General features: G+C 37.0%; 3 protein-coding genes across 3 annotated transcripts in view; 2 read left to right on the forward strand and 1 right to left on the reverse strand.

Moving 5' to 3' along the window:
- xit (ALG6/ALG8 family glucosyltransferase xit) overlaps positions 1-5,656 on the forward strand; it is a 7,620-nt gene extending 1,964 nt beyond the window's left edge. Inside the window, exons 2-9 of the mRNA XM_022841182.2 lie at positions 766-844; positions 1,176-1,369; positions 1,524-1,695; positions 1,948-2,160; positions 2,908-3,012; positions 3,552-3,695; positions 3,865-4,172; positions 4,419-5,656. Coding sequence (XP_022696917.1) covers positions 766-844; positions 1,176-1,369; positions 1,524-1,695; positions 1,948-2,160; positions 2,908-3,012; positions 3,552-3,695; positions 3,865-4,172; positions 4,419-4,719 — 1,516 coding nt within the window. The 3' untranslated portion in view covers positions 4,720-5,656. The remainder of the gene's footprint in view (positions 1-765; positions 845-1,175; positions 1,370-1,523; positions 1,696-1,947; positions 2,161-2,907; positions 3,013-3,551; positions 3,696-3,864; positions 4,173-4,418) is intronic.
- Positions 5,657-5,840: 184 nt separating this feature from the next.
- On the reverse strand, positions 5,841-11,937 carry CstF50 (cleavage stimulation factor subunit 1 Cst50). Its single transcript, XM_022841183.2, has 9 exons — positions 11,837-11,937; positions 11,126-11,351; positions 10,702-10,875; positions 10,343-10,517; positions 10,080-10,213; positions 9,694-9,869; positions 9,360-9,549; positions 8,965-9,115; positions 5,841-8,797 (listed from the first exon to the last, which is right to left on the reverse strand). Exons 2-9 carry the CDS (start codon positions 11,349-11,351, stop codon positions 8,698-8,700), a joined length of 1,326 nt encoding a protein of 441 aa, XP_022696918.1. The 5' UTR covers positions 11,837-11,937; the 3' UTR covers positions 5,841-8,697.
- A 3,417-nt stretch (positions 11,938-15,354) lies between these two features.
- On the forward strand, positions 15,355-20,218 carry LOC111264937 (ADP-ribosylation factor 4). Its single transcript, XM_022841210.2, has 4 exons — positions 15,355-15,948; positions 17,427-17,595; positions 17,917-18,136; positions 18,385-20,218. Exons 1-4 carry the CDS (start codon positions 15,882-15,884, stop codon positions 18,472-18,474), a joined length of 546 nt encoding a protein of 181 aa, XP_022696945.1. The 5' UTR covers positions 15,355-15,881; the 3' UTR covers positions 18,475-20,218.
- Positions 20,219-20,382: the final 164 nt, after the last annotated feature.

Below are 20,382 nucleotides of genomic sequence, written 5' to 3' on the forward strand. Positions count from 1 at the left end.
CTGTTATATATATATATATATATATATATATAACAGCGATTCGATAGCGGCCCTTTTGGATAGCTATGTTAAATTGCATCAATTCATATATTCAAGACATATAACGTACATCGTTAATTCTTATATTTATTGAGGACGTGAGAAAAATCTAAAATATATTCGTCCAAATAATAAGATAAGAATATAAATGTTTACGCTAATTATAAATATAATGAAGTGTCCGGTAATCTCTGTTCTACTCAGTAGGTGATCAAATTAATTTTTTCTTTAATTAATTAAAACTGTGCCTCCAAAGTTTCACTCAACTTCCATAAGAGGCATAAGTGGCATCTTATCATGCCTTTCCGAAAGCCTTCGGAAGTTACAATCCGTAACTTTAAATATGTTAAACGAACTTAGTTTCTATTGAAGTTGATTCAATCGAATTTTATGACATACTCAGTTTTCATTTTTATTGCCAGCAAAAGCTTTGGGGTAATAAAAACTGCTCGTTCACTTGAAAAATGCTACGTATATAATAAGAACCACTCTTGACCCACAAATAACCTGTGTGTACGCGAATTTCTGCAGTATTTTACTCATATTGCCTATTAATCTCAGTACATTGGTTAATGCAGTTTGCGGTGCAACTTATTAATTCGAAGTTATTTACTTACCTTTAATATCGGCTCTGCACGTTGGTCAGTTATGTTTGTACTGTGAGATATAATTCAATCTTTGCTGGACCCATTAAAAAAATCCGTATATTTCTTCTATGTATTTCAGTCGTTCGACAGATTTCGAAGTACACAGAAATTGGTTGGCCATAACCTATAGTCGTCCGATCAATGAATGGTATATCGAGGTGAGTTTACCGGCACGGCTAAACTGAAGAAAAAGACCCACTCGAAATTCTGATCTTATAGATATTAACTGCGAAACAGATACCCGCCGATTGGCCTACAATACAAGAAATGTTGAAAAATGTATATATTCCATTGACCATAAATCAACTTGACATAACTATCGTTTTTTCTTGATATACTTTTGCAGTTAAAAAAAAAACCTGTAATCACACTAAAAGGATTGTTCCAGGTAACATATTATATCATTCTAATTCGTTTCCAAATATTACTTGTGATACCACAGTATTAAGAAAACCTAACGAAGTGATATCTTGTTACTTTTTAATACAGGATAGTTCACAATGGACGCTCGATTATCCTCCATTGTTTGCTTGGCTCGAATGGCTACTGTCTCAAGTGGCGGTCCTGGTGGATCCGGAAATAGTGAAAATAGAAAATGAAAATTATGCTAGCGATCGTTGCGTTATTTTCCAGAGATTTAGTGTCATCTGTACAGATATTGTCCTCATCTATGCCGCGGTCGTGTAAGTGGAAATTTAATTGTGTGGAAAAACTTCGAACTGAAATAAAAAATAGAGAGGCACATATTTTGAATGATGGACAGCATTCCTACGCATCGCTAAAGAGGGAAAACGCGCAAATATTTTCTAAGCTCAGTTGCTTAATTAATTATTCCAGTTGGCACGGCATCCTGTATCCGCAAACTCGTGGTCTTCCTATTCTATTCCAGCCACTGGTTCTTGTAGGCCTGATCCTGAACCCGGGATTGCTCATTGTAGATCATATCCACTTCCAATATAATGGAATCCTCACCGGCATTATGCTATTGGCAATCGCCAGAACCTATCAGGTATGTTCTGTGTTTCTATATTCTAAGATTCATTGTCATTTATTATAATGTGCAGATACAGCTTAACGTATAGCGCTTTGACAATAAGTGAAATTTTTGCAACAATTCATTTTGTTATTTTTAATACGATAAAGGCACAAATAAAAATCGACATGCAAGTGGTTTCTCGCATCTGCCCCCTTCCCCGTAATTCTTACGAATAATATGTTTATTACCATAAATAATCATCATCATTCGTATGATATTCTTTAGGGCTCGGTGTGGTGGGGGGCGTTGTGGTTCAGCATATTGCTGAACATGAAGCACATTTATGCCTATATTGCTCCACCGTTCTTCGTTTACCTGCTCAGCTCGTATGTCCTGGCGAAGCCATTTTCGGTATCGCGCATTGCGTATCGTCTGGCACACCTTGGTACCGTTGTGTTAACCGTATTCACTGTCTCGTTTCTGCCCTTCATGCTTCACGTATGTGAAATCGTATTATTGTAGAATGGAAAGTAAGAATGCGATGTTATTAAAAACGTCTGAAGGTGTATTAAAGGCTCTTCCTGAAGTTAAGCTACTTTGTGAAAAACTAAGCGAAGTTTGATGCCTTTGATGATAACTTTCTACGAGTCCTGTTGAGTTTTTTTTTTTAGGAATTAATGTAGGTAAAAGTGTGCTCCAAATGAAATGAAATGGAAAATACCGAGCCAGTGTTGTTAGGAGATCTAACAAAGCTTCTTTTAAAACACCAGTAATAGGTCAATATTTCAGTTTGCTTGACGTCACCTAAAATAACCTACCAATTCTTCCTCTCCATTTTTTCACTCCAAAAATCTAACCGCTATTTTGCTAATTACTATTAATAGGCAAAAGAGTAAACAAATTGAACGGAAGATTATTATACAAAGCATTCAGCACGGTTCATCTTCGTATAGTGCTATGTAGCCTTACAAACATATTTTTATTACACTGCAGCTACTTTTTAATGACTAAGTCGTTGTTTAATTCTAGAAAATATCCAATTTCTAAATCCTAACCTAAAAAACATTGACTCCTGATTTGTGTATAACACACAAAATATAGCATTAAAGTTCTATTACTATTCATAAAAGGTTCATTGACCTTGATTTTACCAGATTCGTAGTCCTTTAAAATCTTATATTTTAATTTTTATCACCAAGGATATGCTTATTATTTACACATTCGAATTTCATCTTACGACGACAGGGCCAGTTGAAATCAATTTTATCGCGGCTGTTCCCATTGAAACGAGGCTTGGTCCATGCTTACTGGGCCCCTAACACTTGGGCTTTGTATGCTGGGGCCGATAAGGTAAGTGAGTGATAAGATCTAAACAAGCAATAGCGTAGAAACGTCAAACACATATTCTTGCGCTCCTTTAATCAGATAATTCATCTGTGAACAGACCGCACTGTGCAAATTGAATGATGACAATAAGATCTAATTTGAATGCCTTGAATCTAAATAGGTAATGAATGTACGTTTAACTATTTTATATTCGATCATCCATTTGATACATGTCCAGTTTGTTCAACCTGTTTACTCAAAAGTATACTATAAGTGCATTTTAAACCTAATGCTTTTTGTATCTTTGAAAAACTAATAAAAATAATGACTTTTTAATTTGAGTAATGTCTTAAAGTCGCGCGGGAGAACTTATGCCGCATTAAAAAACATACTGAGAAAAGTTTTTTAACATGATCTTAAAACATTTTTTTAGGATATTACAAAAGTAAAGAGCAGCATGTGTAGACTATAGTGAACATTCATTTGTTTCATGTCTTGCTTAATAATCCCCATTATTTTCATGTACAACAACATTGCGCTAATTGCTGGAATCACAAACTTAGCTGCTTGAGATCATAGCTACTCGTACCGGCCATCAAGTGGCACGCAGCTCCCTGACGTCGGGCCTTGTCGGCGATGCACAATTCGCAGTACTTCCGGACGTTCCTCCTGCACTCACCATAGTTGCAGCGATACTACTTATGCTGGTAAGAAGTACTACGCGTACATCCCTTTAAAGTAACGCCGTGTGGAGGAACATTTTGACTCGTAATAGAATATGTGTACGCATATCGCTTGGTTCTAGATTTTGTGATTATGGCCTCCAATAGCCTCTAAGATCGAAACTCTGAATGCAGAAATTTAACTATATTTCAGCCATCACTTATTCCATTGTTCCGCCGACCGAATCCAACGAAATTTATTCAGTCAGTCGTCCATTGTGGCCTTGTATCGTTCCTGGTGGGCTTCCACGTACACGAAAAAGGCATTCTTATCCCACTTCTCAGTCTACTTCCGCTGGCTATCATAAATCGCTCTCTGGCTGGCGTTTACGTCCTGCTGTCCGCTGTGGGACACTTCTGCTTATTTCCACTGATCATTACACGAGAAGAGACCTTTATTAAGGCAGTACTGGCCGCCTTTTACGGAATATACATTACATATGCATTAGGCTGCGTTCACAGGTATAGAATTCCGTGCCTCTGTGTACTTAATCGTACCGGTTCAAAAATATTTGTTTAACATAAAAGTTTATATTTTCTATATTTTTATAATTGATGGAAAGCTCCTTAACTTCTAAATTCAAGCATATTAACCTCACTTCTTTCTCAAGCACCGTTTGTGTTCCTCGTATTATCCATTCAAGGATTACAAGTGGCCTATGGGGTAAGAAATTCTATATAACTATAGATTCTAATTTCCTCTTTCAGATATCAGCATCTGTCTCGATGGGGACAACTTTATCTCTTTGGCCTAGTTCCGCTGTTTATATACACCGAACTACTGGGTCATGTTTTAACACCACAATTGCCTTTCCTTCCGCTGATGGCAACATCAGTGTATTGTACTTTCGGCGTTCACGCGTGCTTCCTTCGAATACTAGTGGTTACATTTGATGAGATTAAAGAAGCCAGGCATAATTTTCGATCTAATTCCTTAAAGCTTGGTGACGGTCAAATTGACGAAACTTTAGATATACCATTAGACGCGGACAATAGAAAAACTCGTTAAATTTCTGGAAAAACGCACGTTTTGATGGAGATACATAACTCTTGTACAACTTTAACATATTCATTTCTGACCTAGAAAATATTAAAAAAGTACTGGAAAACAAAGATTCGGTGTGCTCGTTGTGTGATGCCTTAATGCAAAATTAGCGTGCAAGTTGATTGTCTATTACATCTTGATTGTTTAAAATTTTAGCCGGGTGGACATTTTCATAAAAGATGCAGTATTTAGCAAATGTTTTTATGAAAATTTTGTCAACTTGAAAAACGTCAAGTTCACCGAATGTCAGTGTGCTTAGTGAACAGCAAAGGGTGTGAATGAAACAGTAGAAAAACTGAAACCTGTGAAGTTTTTGTATATACACACAATATTAAAACAATAATCAAATTAAATGCAATAACCATAGTCATTATTATATATATATATATATATATATATATATATATATATATATATACTTACATATATAGCTCAAATATTTTAGGATCATAAAGTGAATCGAAAATGTTTAATCTTGGATGATTTTACACAAAAAATAGATTCGTATCTGAAGCCTAAAGACTTAAAAACTATACCCTAGGGATAGCACTCCCGACATGTTAGATTGGAGAAAGTAAATCGCAGAGGCTTTTGCTCAAAAAAATTTATTTTGATTGTGGATAAGGTGATGATTACACTCTTAGGTACGATAGTGCTTACTAGTACTTCTGCCTAAGCGACCGTGTGAGTAGAGACAAACCTATTTTTTAATGGTCTACTTAGGTTTATATCAAACATATCTTAAGTGTGCAGAAATTGTGAATATGTCCTATATTGCCGTATCGAAGCACAAAGCACAAAGATCAATAGCCTTTGAAATACTATCAGTCTATTATTTTTTTCAAATAAAAATTTATTGAATGAAAAATAAAACTGTGTGTTAAGGCCGTATTACAACATACATTCGGCGTCCTCCTATTACTGATACTAACTTAATCTAAACAATCAACTGATAAAAACCAACGTTTCACTTTGGTGGTGGTAGTAAACTAAAAATATTTGTTTGGTATTTACTACCACAACCATCAAAATATCGAACTAGTGGATTTAGTTTTTATATGTATATATATATATAACGCACTAGGTCGTTGTTTATTCTGGACAACTTTTTTTCAGTTGTTTCTTTATTGACATCATATTTGGTCACATTTGATATGCATGTACACTTTATCGCATAAGCTAGTCTAAACTCTAAATCATAATACGATTTGGTTGTTATTTTTGTCACCAGTACCTCTATTCGTGTCGAATAGGCAGAAAAAAAAGTTGGGCAGAAACACTTTCACACACATACTATGCAACATGCCCACGAAAAAATATTTCGATACGACAAATCGTGAAAAGGCTCAACTTAACACAAGCTATTGCTTATTACATAAGCAAACTGTAGTACTGAACTGGGGCAACTTTTAACAACAAAAGAAATTAGATTCCTTTGACAACTTATACATATTGACCTCAGCTGCTGATGACGCAAAGGCACATTTTACTCTATCGGCTACTGTAGTTTCACAGATATTACTAGCAAAGTTTTACTATTTTTTAGTGAACTGAACTAAAGCTTATTTTAATTGATACATTGTGCTGACACCCGTAGTCAGGTCTTGCAGAAACATTGATTTTAACGTTAATTAATACAACCTAGTTTTGGAAATTTCATAAAACAGATCGACCAAATTTGGGCAGCGTACATAGGCTGCCCAATTTTCTACTATCTAGTTTGCGATGAATTTCACCCAGCTCGTCTAATTTATTAGATTTCACAAGGAAGACCTACTGACGCGACGTTGTGTCGTCGGTAGGATAATATAGTATGAACCGCCCGACTTTTTATTCCTCCCTAGTCCACTTGCGTTGAAGTTCCTCAATAGAACTAGAGGTTCCAATGCCACAGATATTATTTCTCTGTATTCGGACGCATACTACATAGTTTTGCAACACATCAACAAGGATATCTCAAAGCTATCATTAAAGAAATTAGGAAATATGTAAAATAAATCATTGCCCCTGCCGACGAAAGTGAACTACTTAAATATTGTTGGCTTCAATGCCCTCAGCAGGCGACTTCTCGAATTAAGTAATGCCAGTGGCCGGCCTGTGTGTAAATAAGTATCTAAGGTAACAATTCATGAACATATAACAAATAAACATAATTGTGTGGTAGAGCTCAGATATATTAGTGCTTGTGAGGTTGTTGAGGTCGTTTTCTTCAGGTCTGTTTCTCTGGATTTAACACTAATCTGCATCTAACATATAAGCTCGAATAAGTAAACTTGATAGCCTAATAAAATCTAATCGAAACGTGTACTCTAGTTTGAAAAATGTAACTTCTTGTGTTATTATAATATAGCTAAAATAAAAACTGACACTTTGCTTCAAACATCAGGTAAGTCGGCATCCCACCAAAATAAAGCAATAGAGACACGGGTGGCCGCAGCATTTTAATTTGGTCTTCCTCTAAAAGAGACGAAATTCTTTGACGTATTATTGTAATATTGGAGACAGTAAAACAGGTCCCACAATCCCTGTGGTCAGAGGTTTGGTGAAACTGCGAAAATGAATAACATACTTTGTCCAGTTTGTCCGACTAAAATAAAATTACGCATTAACAAACATTGTATACACACGTTTATGCTCGCTCACACGCGTAGCTCTCATTCATCTATACTCGAATCTGAATGGCAATTTAAGTATCGCGAGTCTGAATTTTTCACGTCAGGGCGCACATATCCGTAGCATGGGTATTAAATGGCTTAAATTATGTTAACGAGAAACGGAAATACGTGGAATTCTTAGATGTGAATTTAACGAATATATGTTAAATAGCGGTGCAATATCGTATGTGGATTGCTTTTAGATGCACCTATTCAAATCGCACGTTTTTCTTCTCAGCACAGAATGAATTGCTTTGGGCTGACATTTGAAGAGAGCTTCCACTGCACCAGTTTTGTAATAACTGGTGCAGTGGAAGCTCTCTTCACTTTAAACGTTATCATATATTGCTATCACATTCGTGCAACAGGCATTTTAAATACATTCCTACGCATTTCCATGTATCTCAAACCTATGATTCCGTATGTTACTGTGTCTGAGGACGAGACTTTATCTGCCTGCTTAAATTAGTAATTTATGGACAATACAGTAAGTCGCGATTCAGACTCGAATTATATATGTATAGATGTATAAAAATTAATCTTAAAGATTATGTTTAATGCAAGGCACCGTTCTGACATTTGCTGATTAGAGGGAACACAGCATTCAATAAACTAGTTTTTGCTATCTACTAACAGGAATATGCTGACCTCATACGTCCTGAGAGAACAAGAAAACTACCCGATTTACGAACATAATACGCATATTCCAAATTCCATTTTCAATTCAAGTCAAAGAAGGAGTTGAAATCAACGAAACAAGCCATCTGCGAATAACTTTGCCTGATCGATGATAGCTGTGAAATTTATTTGTACTTCAAATTAGCCGGCGTTAATTCAAATTATATTACACCCTCACTAATGGACGTCTCAGCGCGAATTGTAAGGCTGAAAAAAGCCTTCGCATTATAACTTTAGTACCTTACCGGAACACGTCATCGTGATCAGCGCTGCTCATGCTGTATCTTATCATCCGCTCACTGCGACTTGTAAAATACTTTTAGAAAATGTTTGTATACCATTATGTTCACTAGGAGAGTGAATAGATGTATGATAAAATTAATGTGGATTGTAAGTGATTACCGTTTTAACATATTTATTATCCACAATATGTCTATATATAGTATATACATTGTAAAATAATAACAATGGAATAGAAGTGGTTGTTCTTGTCACCCGATTCGAATTCCTTGGACCAAAACATGCATGTATACAAGCAAAGCTGTTCAGTAATTTCAGAAATTAGAAACCATAATGCATTATCTCTAGATGATAATCAATCTAGGACACGTTACTTATTTGTGATATCGGTCCTACGGAACCAATATCTAGCCCGGTAATCGTCGGAGCATGTGAGGAACGCTGGTTTAGTCGGAGAGTGGCAGAAGTATCTACAAAATGAAGAAAAGGTAAAAAATCCATTCAAACAATAATTTTCTAATACCGATTTAAAGAGAGAATGGCAAATGATGGGTAGTTTCTCTAGGAGACCATATTCGTAATATGACTGATGAATCTCGATTGCACGATTTTGCAGCATAGAGTTCATAAGTCTTACCTTACAGTGGAGTTATGACCAAGACTAAGAAGCTGTTGTCTTTCAGCGTTACGAGAATCCCATGAACAAAGTGAAAGTGTCTTTTCATCAGGAAACAGAATATAGTCCTCAGTGTGATTGAAAACGGTTTGTGAACAATAATCCTGTTTGCCTATGAAAATATATTTCATATAGAACATTAATACCAAATCTTTTTTAATGGTGATTTGTTTCAAGCTGTACTTATCCAACCACGATTAACTTTTAGCAGCTAAGAATGTTATTTAATCAACCTATAGATCGCTAACCACATTTAATTAATCAAGTCTATAGAAATTATTTGTATTATACACAAATCCCTTGGTAATTTTGCACTAATCACTCTCACCAATATTAATAATTCATGCCATATATACCTGTGGCACCAGCGCCTGTGTACGCGATAAGACATCGACTCATCGACAGTTCCCAAAGCTTGACTAAGGAGTCCTTTCCTGATGACAGCACATATTTCCCATTACGACTAAACTGCACCGAACAAACCTCAGCGCCTTCATGGGCTGCAGAAAATGTGCATACACACTTATTTGACACGCCGTCCCACACCTAAAACCGAAATAAATAAAAAATCCTATAAAACAGTTTAAAAAACGATTACTACGTTCAGATAGCCATTCATGCCAATACGAAGTTAATAAAACGATTTTGGATTTAAACGTTACTAACGAAATATATCAAACACGAACATACTTTGATCGCGCCATCGGCGGAACATGAGGCGAACATGTGGCCGTTCTTCGCCCAACTGACCATATTTACTATTGCCGTATGCTGGTCATCGGGAACGGACGATACGAAACATTGGCTTGTGTTCATATCGTATAAACGAACAACAGGATGATTGACGGCCGCAAGCATATAGTCACCTAGTAAACAGACAAATATTAGTATGATGCAAGCAATTACGTCAGCAAGGACAAAAGTAAAGGACTCATTTTAATGCTAATCTTTATGTTTCCCATGTAAGCTGTCTGTACGCACAATTCGTTCATAATAGCCAAAATACTTCTGGATATTCTCCATCTTCGGATCTCCTATTCTATTATATAATATTTGGATTGGTGTATATGGCTGACCAGATGGATGAAACGCCACATGGTGTACGTGCTCCGCCTCCTGAATCGTTTTGTGGGCTCGCTTAGCCGATGGTTTTGAATAGTCGAAAATTTTTATGGTATAATCACGGGACCCGGATACCAAAATCTGCTCCCTGCAAAATTGCACAGGTTTAGTCAAATGTAACGCGTCTGCAATCCTATATATATATATATATATATATATATATATATATATATATATATATAACCTGCCTAAATTTGTGTTGGTTATGTTTACCAACCTGGGATGAAACGCGAGGCATGTCACCTCTTCAATGTGGTCGTATAACGTTCGAATAACAGGATGAGTCTCCATCTGTTGTTGAATAGTATCGTTTGCTCCCTCGCCAGGCGCAGCCGCACTCTTTACAAGCATCCGTTCTACATCCAATACTTTGATCGAAGCATCCACAGAGCCTTCAAAAACAAGAAATAAATTCATCAAGTTCATAATAGGAAATAAATAGAAATAAATTTAAGCAACACTTAGTTCAACGTTTTTTTGTTCTTAAGCTCTTTCCCTTATGCTTTTGCTCTAGGCACGTATTTGTGTACGCCAGTTCCGGTATATTTAGAAATATAGCACACTACATGGAGGCACCTGTGGCGATAAGGGTTCCGTCAGCATTGAATGCTCCAGCGCGGCATTGCGCTTTATGTGATGTGACGTAGATTGTTTCATACTGGGCAGGCTCAGGTACCATTAGAGATGACTCTGTCTCAAATTCCAAATCGAGACCGGGACCCAGAGAGTACAGTTCCTGTGGGCCACAACCTGTTATTCGAAAGTTAAATTAAGACCAAGCTGAAGTTAACTGACAAGCTAAAGTTAATTGACGTTATGCACAATCGCCTGTATCTACTTTTTCAAAAATACCTAAATCTAGCGGAAATTATAATATTTGATATATATGTCAATGTTGGTAGTTGTAGCAGGTAGAACGCCTGCTTAAATTAATATGCAAATGGTCAAATAAAGAACAGAACCTAGTCCATAATCTACAATAATGTTAGTTTCTTCTCACCAGTGAGAAGTTGATGGCCTTTCTGATCGGCTTCAGCCTGTAGTCCGAGTCGCACAACATGTTGTAACCTGTCACTCGGAGGGCATGCTGAACTAAGTTTAACGGCTGCCACCAGCTGTACCGCTAGGTCTTGATGGCCGTCATAAAATAGTTGCGAAATAACCAGCGAATAAAGCTGGTCTCTATCTCGGATCGTTGGAGCTGCTCCGCGCTGCGGCTGAATCATCTACAACAAGGTCGATTGGTTAAGCTACTATAAAACTATAGAGTAATAGCGAATATCCTGAACTGTTGGCTTATAAGAAGATGATCAGAATGAAGCACACAGTAGTAGTGCAATATAGAGGCGCGACAATCATGTTAAAGAAAATGTTGCATTTCGGTCTGTGGATTGGCCCATTAAAGACAAGACCCTTAATACAGCTACTCCACAACATACATACACTTGTGTATATTTTCTGCAACTTTCAAATCATAAAACTGTTTGACGATTTCTCGGTAAGGGTAGGTTTTGAAAACGTCTTGTTTCGCGCTACCGACATCTACTAATGTGTTTCGCTTTCCTTCCGTTCATTTAACCAGCATTGGATATATTCTAATAAAGGTCACTATATACAGAACTATTGAAATTGCAAATTGATATATTCTTTCAGGCTAGAAAACATGCGCTATGCTCATTCGAGTGTTTATTGTAAAGCATTAAAACCTTACCTTCCTAAATTGACGAGTAAACGATTGGTAGAAACGCTAGTAGCCGGTCATGCAGCCATTCGCTTCTCTCTCCCAGATAACATCAACAAAAACACGCCGACCCACCAATTCAACCGAGGGAAGCAGCCGACGCCCAAAAACGGCAAACAGCGCGAAATTTAAAGGTTTCTATAACCAAATGCGGTAGCGGCGGCGTTTTAAAAGGTCATACGGGTCTAACTAAAGGGCTTCCGGATGCATTCGATCTAGACGTAGATAATATGGTAAAGTAGAATTTAATTTCATGCAACAGGAATTTTTATCTTTTAAAGACAGCCTCATAAAATGTTTTTTTCCTTGGCAAGAGTTAAAATGAAATGGGAGCTGGTTAGTATTGCACTAATTAAAGCCTACAGGTGTAATAGTATAGCACATCTGAAACGCTAAAAACTATTTAGTTTAGGACATAAGTCTGGCCAAATAGAACTATAGCAAAAGTGTTTTTGTCAGTTTACGGACTTTAACGAATGAGTTATAGTAGAGTAGTTACTTTAAAAGAGTAGCCGGGTAGAAAAATTATAATTAAAATAAGTGAAGTTCTACCGGACAAACGTTGACCTCTTTGTTTAGATTTTATTTTTACATTTACCACTTAGGCTACTAGGCATTACTTCAGACTGCCCTTTCTGGACTTACTTGGGTTTTGGTCGAACAGACGTGTGAAGCTTTTAGGCGGTATGGTTAACGTATGCCATAGTAGCCATTTGTAAATGCTTGAATTTGAACCGGCGACGGCCACATACTTTTGGTCACCATGAGAACGTACCTAAAGAGATGCACATTAATTACACAGGACACGTCATCCTCTTTATTTTCAGTTGTATCGAATCATATTTACTAACGGATAATCAGTAAGTATGGATCGAAGTTTAACACCTGATTTAGTCTGACGCATGTAGACTGCTTTCCAGATTCGATTTATTATAACAAATAATTAGAATTTAACACCTCAATAAAAACACATCGATTTGCACTTCGCCTAAAAGACTTTACGAACTTTATATATATATACATAGATTACACAGATTTGCAGGCCTTGTCCCGCGCTTGTTTTACATTGAGAGTTTCAATCAATCTGATAGCGAAAACTATATGTTAAGCACGCATTAACTATTGTCTCGTTAGCTGATTGGCTCGGTTTCTGGAATCCCCACGAAGAGAGTTTGCCGCCGGCCGACATTTGTCGAAGGTAGACGAATGAAGATGTAATAAGCATTTCATAATGATTTGTTATGTTTCCGTTGATGCACTGACTATTTTCTTGGAACGTTACCAGAGCTTAATTTTTTTTATATCCTTCTTAATTCATAATTATGGATATTCTGTTCAATATTTTAACTTTTCTGATTAAGATTAATTAGGCATTTCTTTCAACTTTATATTCATCTTTTCAACTTTCCAAAAGACATTTATTAGTGGTTTACTTAAAGGACCAGTCGAAACGCATGTTTGCTACATTTTTATATGAATAAACTACTGAGACCAATACGTTTTTTTTCAATTTTAACCTAAAAATATCAATTTTAGGTATAGGTATGTATACCTTGCATTGATTATGGTTTATCAATAGGCGTCAAGAGAAACTCTTCTTACATAAAACGTCTGCCAAGTTTTTCCCATAGGCTCTTGGGGAAGCATTTTTCAAGAAACTTTGGTATGCAGAATTAGCGTAAAAGAGAATTCCCTTCTGGAAAAAGTCTTCATACAATCGACTCCACCTTACGAGGCGCTGTATTCTGGATGATTCATCAACAGTACTAAGAAAAATTACCTCGATCCAATTACTTTAAGGGATCCACTAGAATTAGATAAACAAATAGGCTCAGAGCTTCAAGATTACATAGATATCGGCATGAAATGTCTCGCAGACTCTGGCCGTGAAGCTTTTTAAGGTGCAACAGCGAAGCTATGCAATAATGGTGAACCCTTCCGGTTTTGGGGTCTTTTCCTCACAATGAAAAGCCTTTCTTTTGCTAAAGGTAACAACGCTTTGCCCGATTGTCTCAGTTAGAATATGCAGCTTCTGCAAAATTCGCTAAAAAGGATGCGAGTCCAGCTACCGTTCCAGCCATCAGTAGGACAGGAAATCATTTTGCCTGTTAGTGTAATAAATCAATTACATCGTTTCTGATCGAATAGGTTTTAGATAAACAAAAAGAAGAGAATTTTTTTTTGGAATTATTTTATTATTATCTGTCAATCTGTAATCCATTAAGTTTTTTGGAACGCAACTTAATGGATTACAGATTAAACAGACTGGACACCAAATGAAAGAGTATAGGAACGCATTGAATAAGCCAGACTTCCGAAATTATTGCAAAAATACAAATTCATAAGGGGTAGATGGAGGAGGCGAAGGAGCAGCAGCAGTAGCAGGAAGTAAGATCATCGTACCAGAAAGAACAGATCATCCTTCCGAGCCTTCTGGTTTCATCGGGTCATAGTTATACATTTTTTTCTTTTAACTATCAATATATTGATAGTTGTAATTGAACGTAAGAAATTACTACACGTAGGTATTTTTTCCTATATTTTTATATCTAAACGTAATATATAGACACCATTATATACATATAATATTGATATTTATAGAGCTAATCAGAAGTATTTGTTGGGGTAATAATATTAAAATTTTCACAAAACGACAAATGAAAGCCTTTTTTGTGCCAATGAAATCTGTTGCTTTTTCCTATCCTCACCTAATTAATGCTTGTATCTTGTGATGAATTCATGCTAGTGATCGTACCATTTAAGCGACATTTATGTTTAAGCAGTTCCTAAATAAACAAATATAATCAATAAAACAAAATCCTGCAATTTTACATTACAGCAATAAGTCAAGTAAGCAAAGAATGAATTATCCCACAGATTAACATTAAAAAATGATAGGCTTTATTGACAGAAACATAACGACAAAAAGTGTCCCCTTGGTAGCACGTATTGTTTTTAATCAGACCACGTTTTAAATTCAGTGGTTCAACTGCCTTGAGAAAACGATCGAACTCAACTGGCTTCTGTGAAAGTAGGTTCAAGGCGCTATTAGTCAAATGGAAGTCTGGCTTCGAAAAAGTAATCGTAAAAGTAAATAAAAAATGACCGTTACACAGTTCTATTCGCCGAAATAATATCGTAATGCAGACTAGCATATACAAAACACTAATGTATATATGTATATATTATATACAGCTAAGGTCCGTCAGCATGCGTTACGTATTTTTTGAAGCTCTACCTCAAAGGCATCGTCAGCTGGGCGTACCAATCTCAAGTAGGAATTAGGTGCGGGTACTAAAAGTAATGGGACATTTAAAATTGTAGAGTTCGCTAGCGTCGCCCTCTCTGCAATAGACATCGTTGAACGTTGATTGGCACTTCAAAGAGCGGAGAAAGCGCCAGCGCGCCTATTTTATCGGTCAGCAAAATCAGCACCGATTCCAGCAAAATCATCATCAGCATTCATTGAGGGCGGCCAGTAGTAGCAGCAGCGACTACGTTGGGTGGTTCGTTAATGGTGAACGTAGTGTCCTCGTCGCCATAACACAGAGGGTGGTGTGTTCTTAGTCGACATCGTCGTCGCTGTGCTAGCTAGCTGTCAGGATATATCAGAACGTGGCAGTGTAGTCAACAAAAGCTGCTATCTGAACCGTTTTGCTTGTAACTGCTGTTCATGTCAGTCTGCATCAGTGTACTTGCCGCGTAACTTACGTGGCAGTTGTTTAAAGCAGTGAACTATCGGCAGCGGTATTATTGAGCAGCAGCACTGCCGCCGTCGCAATACGATATCGGCGACGTAATCGACGGGCACTCAGGCAACGACAGGCGACAGACGAACGGAAAAACGCCAATAGGTAGCCAGCGGGTGAAAACCTCTTGTGTGGATTCTTTTGTTGTCTCATCTGAGTTTGATCGTGGTTTTGTGTAGACTTTCGGTGTTGCAGTGGTCGGACAGTAGTGATTGTTTTTTTTTCCTGTAGGATAAGCAAGGCAAAGATTGTCATTACGTGCCAAGATGGGTTTGACTATGAGTAGTCTGTTTAATCGGCTCTTTGGCAAGAAGCAGGTCCGAATTCTTATGGGTAAGTAGTATACGCAACATTTCACGTGGAAGTTTATGTATGCATGACAATGAGCGAAAGGAAGTTGAGGGAGTAGAAGGAAGCACGATGTGTTGAATATTTCGACCAGCTAATCGCTTAAGTGAAACTTGTAAGAATACTTGTGCGTTCATCGAGAAAAAGTCCAAGTACTTCGAAGGGAACCGATGAAGTAATCTTTGTCTGTCGTGTTTAACTGCGTTTAAATACTGGGTTATGTTTTTGCAGTCAAAGTCCACATTCGTCAATCTTAGCTACATATTAGCGCGCACCACAACTAATTTATATATCGTTAGAGGTTTGCTTACAAATGTTATTATAACGTTTTTTTTTCTTGCTGAGTGAAAGGATTCTATCATAAAGGCCTAAGTCACTCCGTTATCTAGAAATCGCTCGTCCATTCTACTTGACAGACAACTGCAGGCTAATGCAGCCGCTTTTACGGACGAGACACGATGCAACATATTGTAGTAGCTGCACACTGTGCTGTCAATAGATGATAAATACAGGTCGCTTGATACGAACGGGCTATATATGATATAGTATATAACCGATTCATATTAGCATTCTAACTGATGCTTATCTAGTATGAACAATCTGCATTCGAAACGGAAATGTCCGCATATTGGAATAATTTAATCAGATGTGGTTATCACACAGAACGTCGAAGCGTTCACTTATAAACATTATTGTGATCAAAAGTATTATGCAAGTATTGGTGAGAAAAATTCAAAAGATATTAGGCAAAGAGGAGGGCAAGCGCTCGTGTTTTACTGTTGATTTACATGTTGCCGACACAGAACAATGAGCTTCATATCATTCAAGTGGACAGATTATAAGATATTGCTTTTTCTTGCACGGAGAGTTGCAACGTTGTCGAAAATATTTCAGAAAAATACTGGATCGTAGTCCAAATTTATCAGACGCTTTCAGTTATTTACGCTTTTCTAAGTTTTCTTTTTACCATAACGTTTCGCTGATGAAAATAAAACGTACTTATCAAGATTTACTACAAAGTTGTGGTTAGAAAAAAATAATAATTTTGCACTTATTATACTAGCCGGTTGCATCTGAACCACCTGATCATCAGTACCATTATTATAATAGCCATGTGTTGTAGTGTTCTACTCGGTATTATTACGATCATCTCATTGCTGCGTTTATATATATATATATATATATAGCGGATTTTTCAATAAACACTTTTTGCGAGCGTGCGAGTCGATGTTTAATAAAAAGGCTAAATACTCGACTTGATCTGTTGCAATATTCTTTAATATCGAAATATGAAATGACAAAAATAACTATCAAATTCTATATTGAAACGGTTGAATGATATGTATCTGTTCGACTGTTTGGGTCTCTGTCAGTAGGTTATCCCTGCTATATTTGTCTGTTGTATCCTAGTAGTTATCAGATGATGCTTGACCTATCTGCTTGTACTTATTACCATTTTTCAGTTGGTTTGGACGCTGCTGGGAAGACGACAATTCTCTACAAGCTAAAATTAGGTGAAATAGTGACAACGATTCCTACAATCGGTTTCAATGTTGAGACAGTCGAGTACAAAAATATTTGCTTCACTGTATGGGACGTTGGAGGACAGGATAAGATTCGACCTCTTTGGAGGTGAGTGCCTGAATGCCAGAGCTGATAAGATTTGTTTCATTAGGTCTAATAGTTATTAATAAGGTATATAAAATAATTTCAAGAGTCACGAGTATACTTAATACAGGCAAAATAAACTCTACAACGAATAAGCTAAGGACTATACGCAGCGGATGTTGCACGAAATGGATTCATTAAAAAAACTCTGTTAAGTTTAAGTAAACTTAACAGAGTTTTTCGAAGGCTTAAGTAAGCCTTCGAACAGATTTTTATTTATTAAAAAGGTCTTTTTTTAGAAGTGTCACAGTGTGTCGATTTAATAGTATTTTATTCTATATTTAGGCACTATTTCCAAAACACGGAAGGCTTGATTTTTGTAGTGGATTCCAATGATCGTGAACGAATCTCAGAGGCACAGGATGAACTGATGAAAATGTTGAACGAAGACGAACTGAGAGATGCCGTGTTGTTGGTTTTCGCCAACAAGCAGGACCTTCCCAACGCGATGAATGCTGCCGAGCTGACTGAAAAGCTCGGTCTCAACTCTCTTCGAGGGAAGAAGGTTTGTTGCCTTTTTCTTAAAGTAATGTACTTCGTAGTTTCCTAAATTTCCCTAACTGGAAAAGGAATTTAGAATTGCCAGTTATTTAGGCTTCTTTCCTGGCTGTATGTAGCACAATGAGCTATTAGAATTACAATAATAATAATAATGCATTATTACTTCTGATTAAGTAAATACAGGTATAATGGGCTCTAATACTTATAGTCCTAAGAGTTGTGCAACTCATTGTTCTTCGGTAAAAATTTCAGTGGTACATTCAAGCGACGTGCGCCACACAAGGTCAAGGTCTTTATGAAGGACTTGATTGGCTGTCCAATGAGCTTGCTAAAGGCAAGTAAGTGTGATTTGGCTAAAAAGGAGAGATGACGTTAGCAGACGTGTCAGCGAGACGATGTTCACGTGCACAGAACAAGCTGCTACCAACAGAGAAAGGACCGATTTATGAAAGCGATTCTACGGAAGTTATGTTAGAATTGATGACAAAGATATTGAAGACGATAGTAGTAGGGATTGACACTAGAAGATTTTTACCGTCAAAATCCCAAAACCTTTCAAACAGAGGTCAATTTTTCTGGAGAACAATTAGCTATCAGCATTGTCGTCAAAAAACAAATACCAATCACAGAACATGCGGTGTGCTTCTACACTTCAAATTCATTATATCGACTAGGTCGTTTGGCATGAACAGCCATGACGTGTTTACTGTGCTTTGATGTTGGGTAAGCGACGTGATTGCCAACGTCCACCAGCGGTGGAGTCGATTTTGTCATCCAGGCGGTCGTTTTTTATGAAATGGTATATCTTCTTGTAAATTAAAGGAAATTTTGATTCGGGTAAGTAGTGTTAGAGAACTGCATTTGCCGCAGTGGCATTACTTATGATGGTAATCAGGAATATCTATCACCAAACCGTGTTCTCCAAATATATATATAGTTACGCATGCTGTTCAAGAGATGATAACATCCATTACAAAATATAATTTATGCTTATAATAGGGGATATTAAAATAGAGTCAATAAGGGCGTAGCGTGTCTAGGCGAAAGTCTAATAGTCGACGTCGTGCCGGACCTAAATACGTGAAGTAAAACATGTGTGAAGAGAACGAAAGACCGTTGATGGCGCAGTTATGGCGCATACGTAGTCTAAAGGATATTTTTGCATAAGCTTGCGATGGAATTTATCGTTCAAGAGATATTTCGTTATTACTTTGATTTGGTTGAATGTTCTACGTGTGGTTGATACATTACGCATATGCAGAGGTAAGGCACAACAATCAAACAACACACATCTTAGTGATACCTAGTGATCCATAAACGCTTACCGGCTTCCGCGAAACGCCCTTCATATCTTAGCGAAAAACAACAATGTTTACATATGGTTGTACACACACAACAATGTATGGCTACTGGAGGCTAAAATTAACATCATCATGTTAATTTGAAGGTGTTGCTAAGGTTCTGCCAGAGACGTTTAGATTCAGGTTTCATTTCTATTATTAGTGAGCGGAACACACAAATGTACAAGTTAACACGCTGACTTGGAGGGCAACAGTTCTTGATCATGTCGATAGCGCAGATAAAGCAGAATATGCGGGTAAGCGGCAGAGGTGTATTTGAAACCAATCGAAAACTTACGTAGAATGAATATGACTAAGAAAACAAACAAACACAAGTAAGAAATAATAAGAAAACAGCGACGAGCAAACCGAGGAGGGCACTAAGGACAGAGTAATAAGCGTGTGACAACTGCTGTTAACAAGCGGAAAGAGTAAATCATAACGAAAGTAGAATATGAAACCTAAAGCGAGGATAAAAAAAATACGATGAAAAAAGCGTAAAAGTATGCGTGAGTGCGTGTATATACAAATAATAACACGTTATTTATCCCCTGGATGGAGGATCCTTTTTCTACTGCGGTTTGTAGCCACCTCAGTAGCTTGCTAGCCACCGTGGGTCCCCTTGATGAGAAGCACCTTTCTAATCATTTGACAATGTCAAAAGACTGGATAGATTTAGTTAGAAGGATGATAGCGTGAAAAACCAACGATGTGATTTTACAGTAATAAAAGCAATTTTTGACAAATGGGTTTAATTGTCGTATATATATATACATATATGTTAGACGTGGGAGGGATAAATTAGAGTAGTACATACAGAGCTTAGATTAATGTTTGCGATATGATACCACGATTACTAATAATTTAGTTTGAATAGTTTTACTAATCGTTAGTAGTAATACGAAATAAG

This window comes from Varroa jacobsoni, unplaced genomic scaffold, assembly GCF_002532875.2.
Source record: "Varroa jacobsoni isolate VJ856 unplaced genomic scaffold, vjacob_1.0 scaffold_914, whole genome shotgun sequence".
NCBI lineage: Eukaryota > Metazoa > Arthropoda > Arachnida > Mesostigmata > Varroidae > Varroa > Varroa jacobsoni.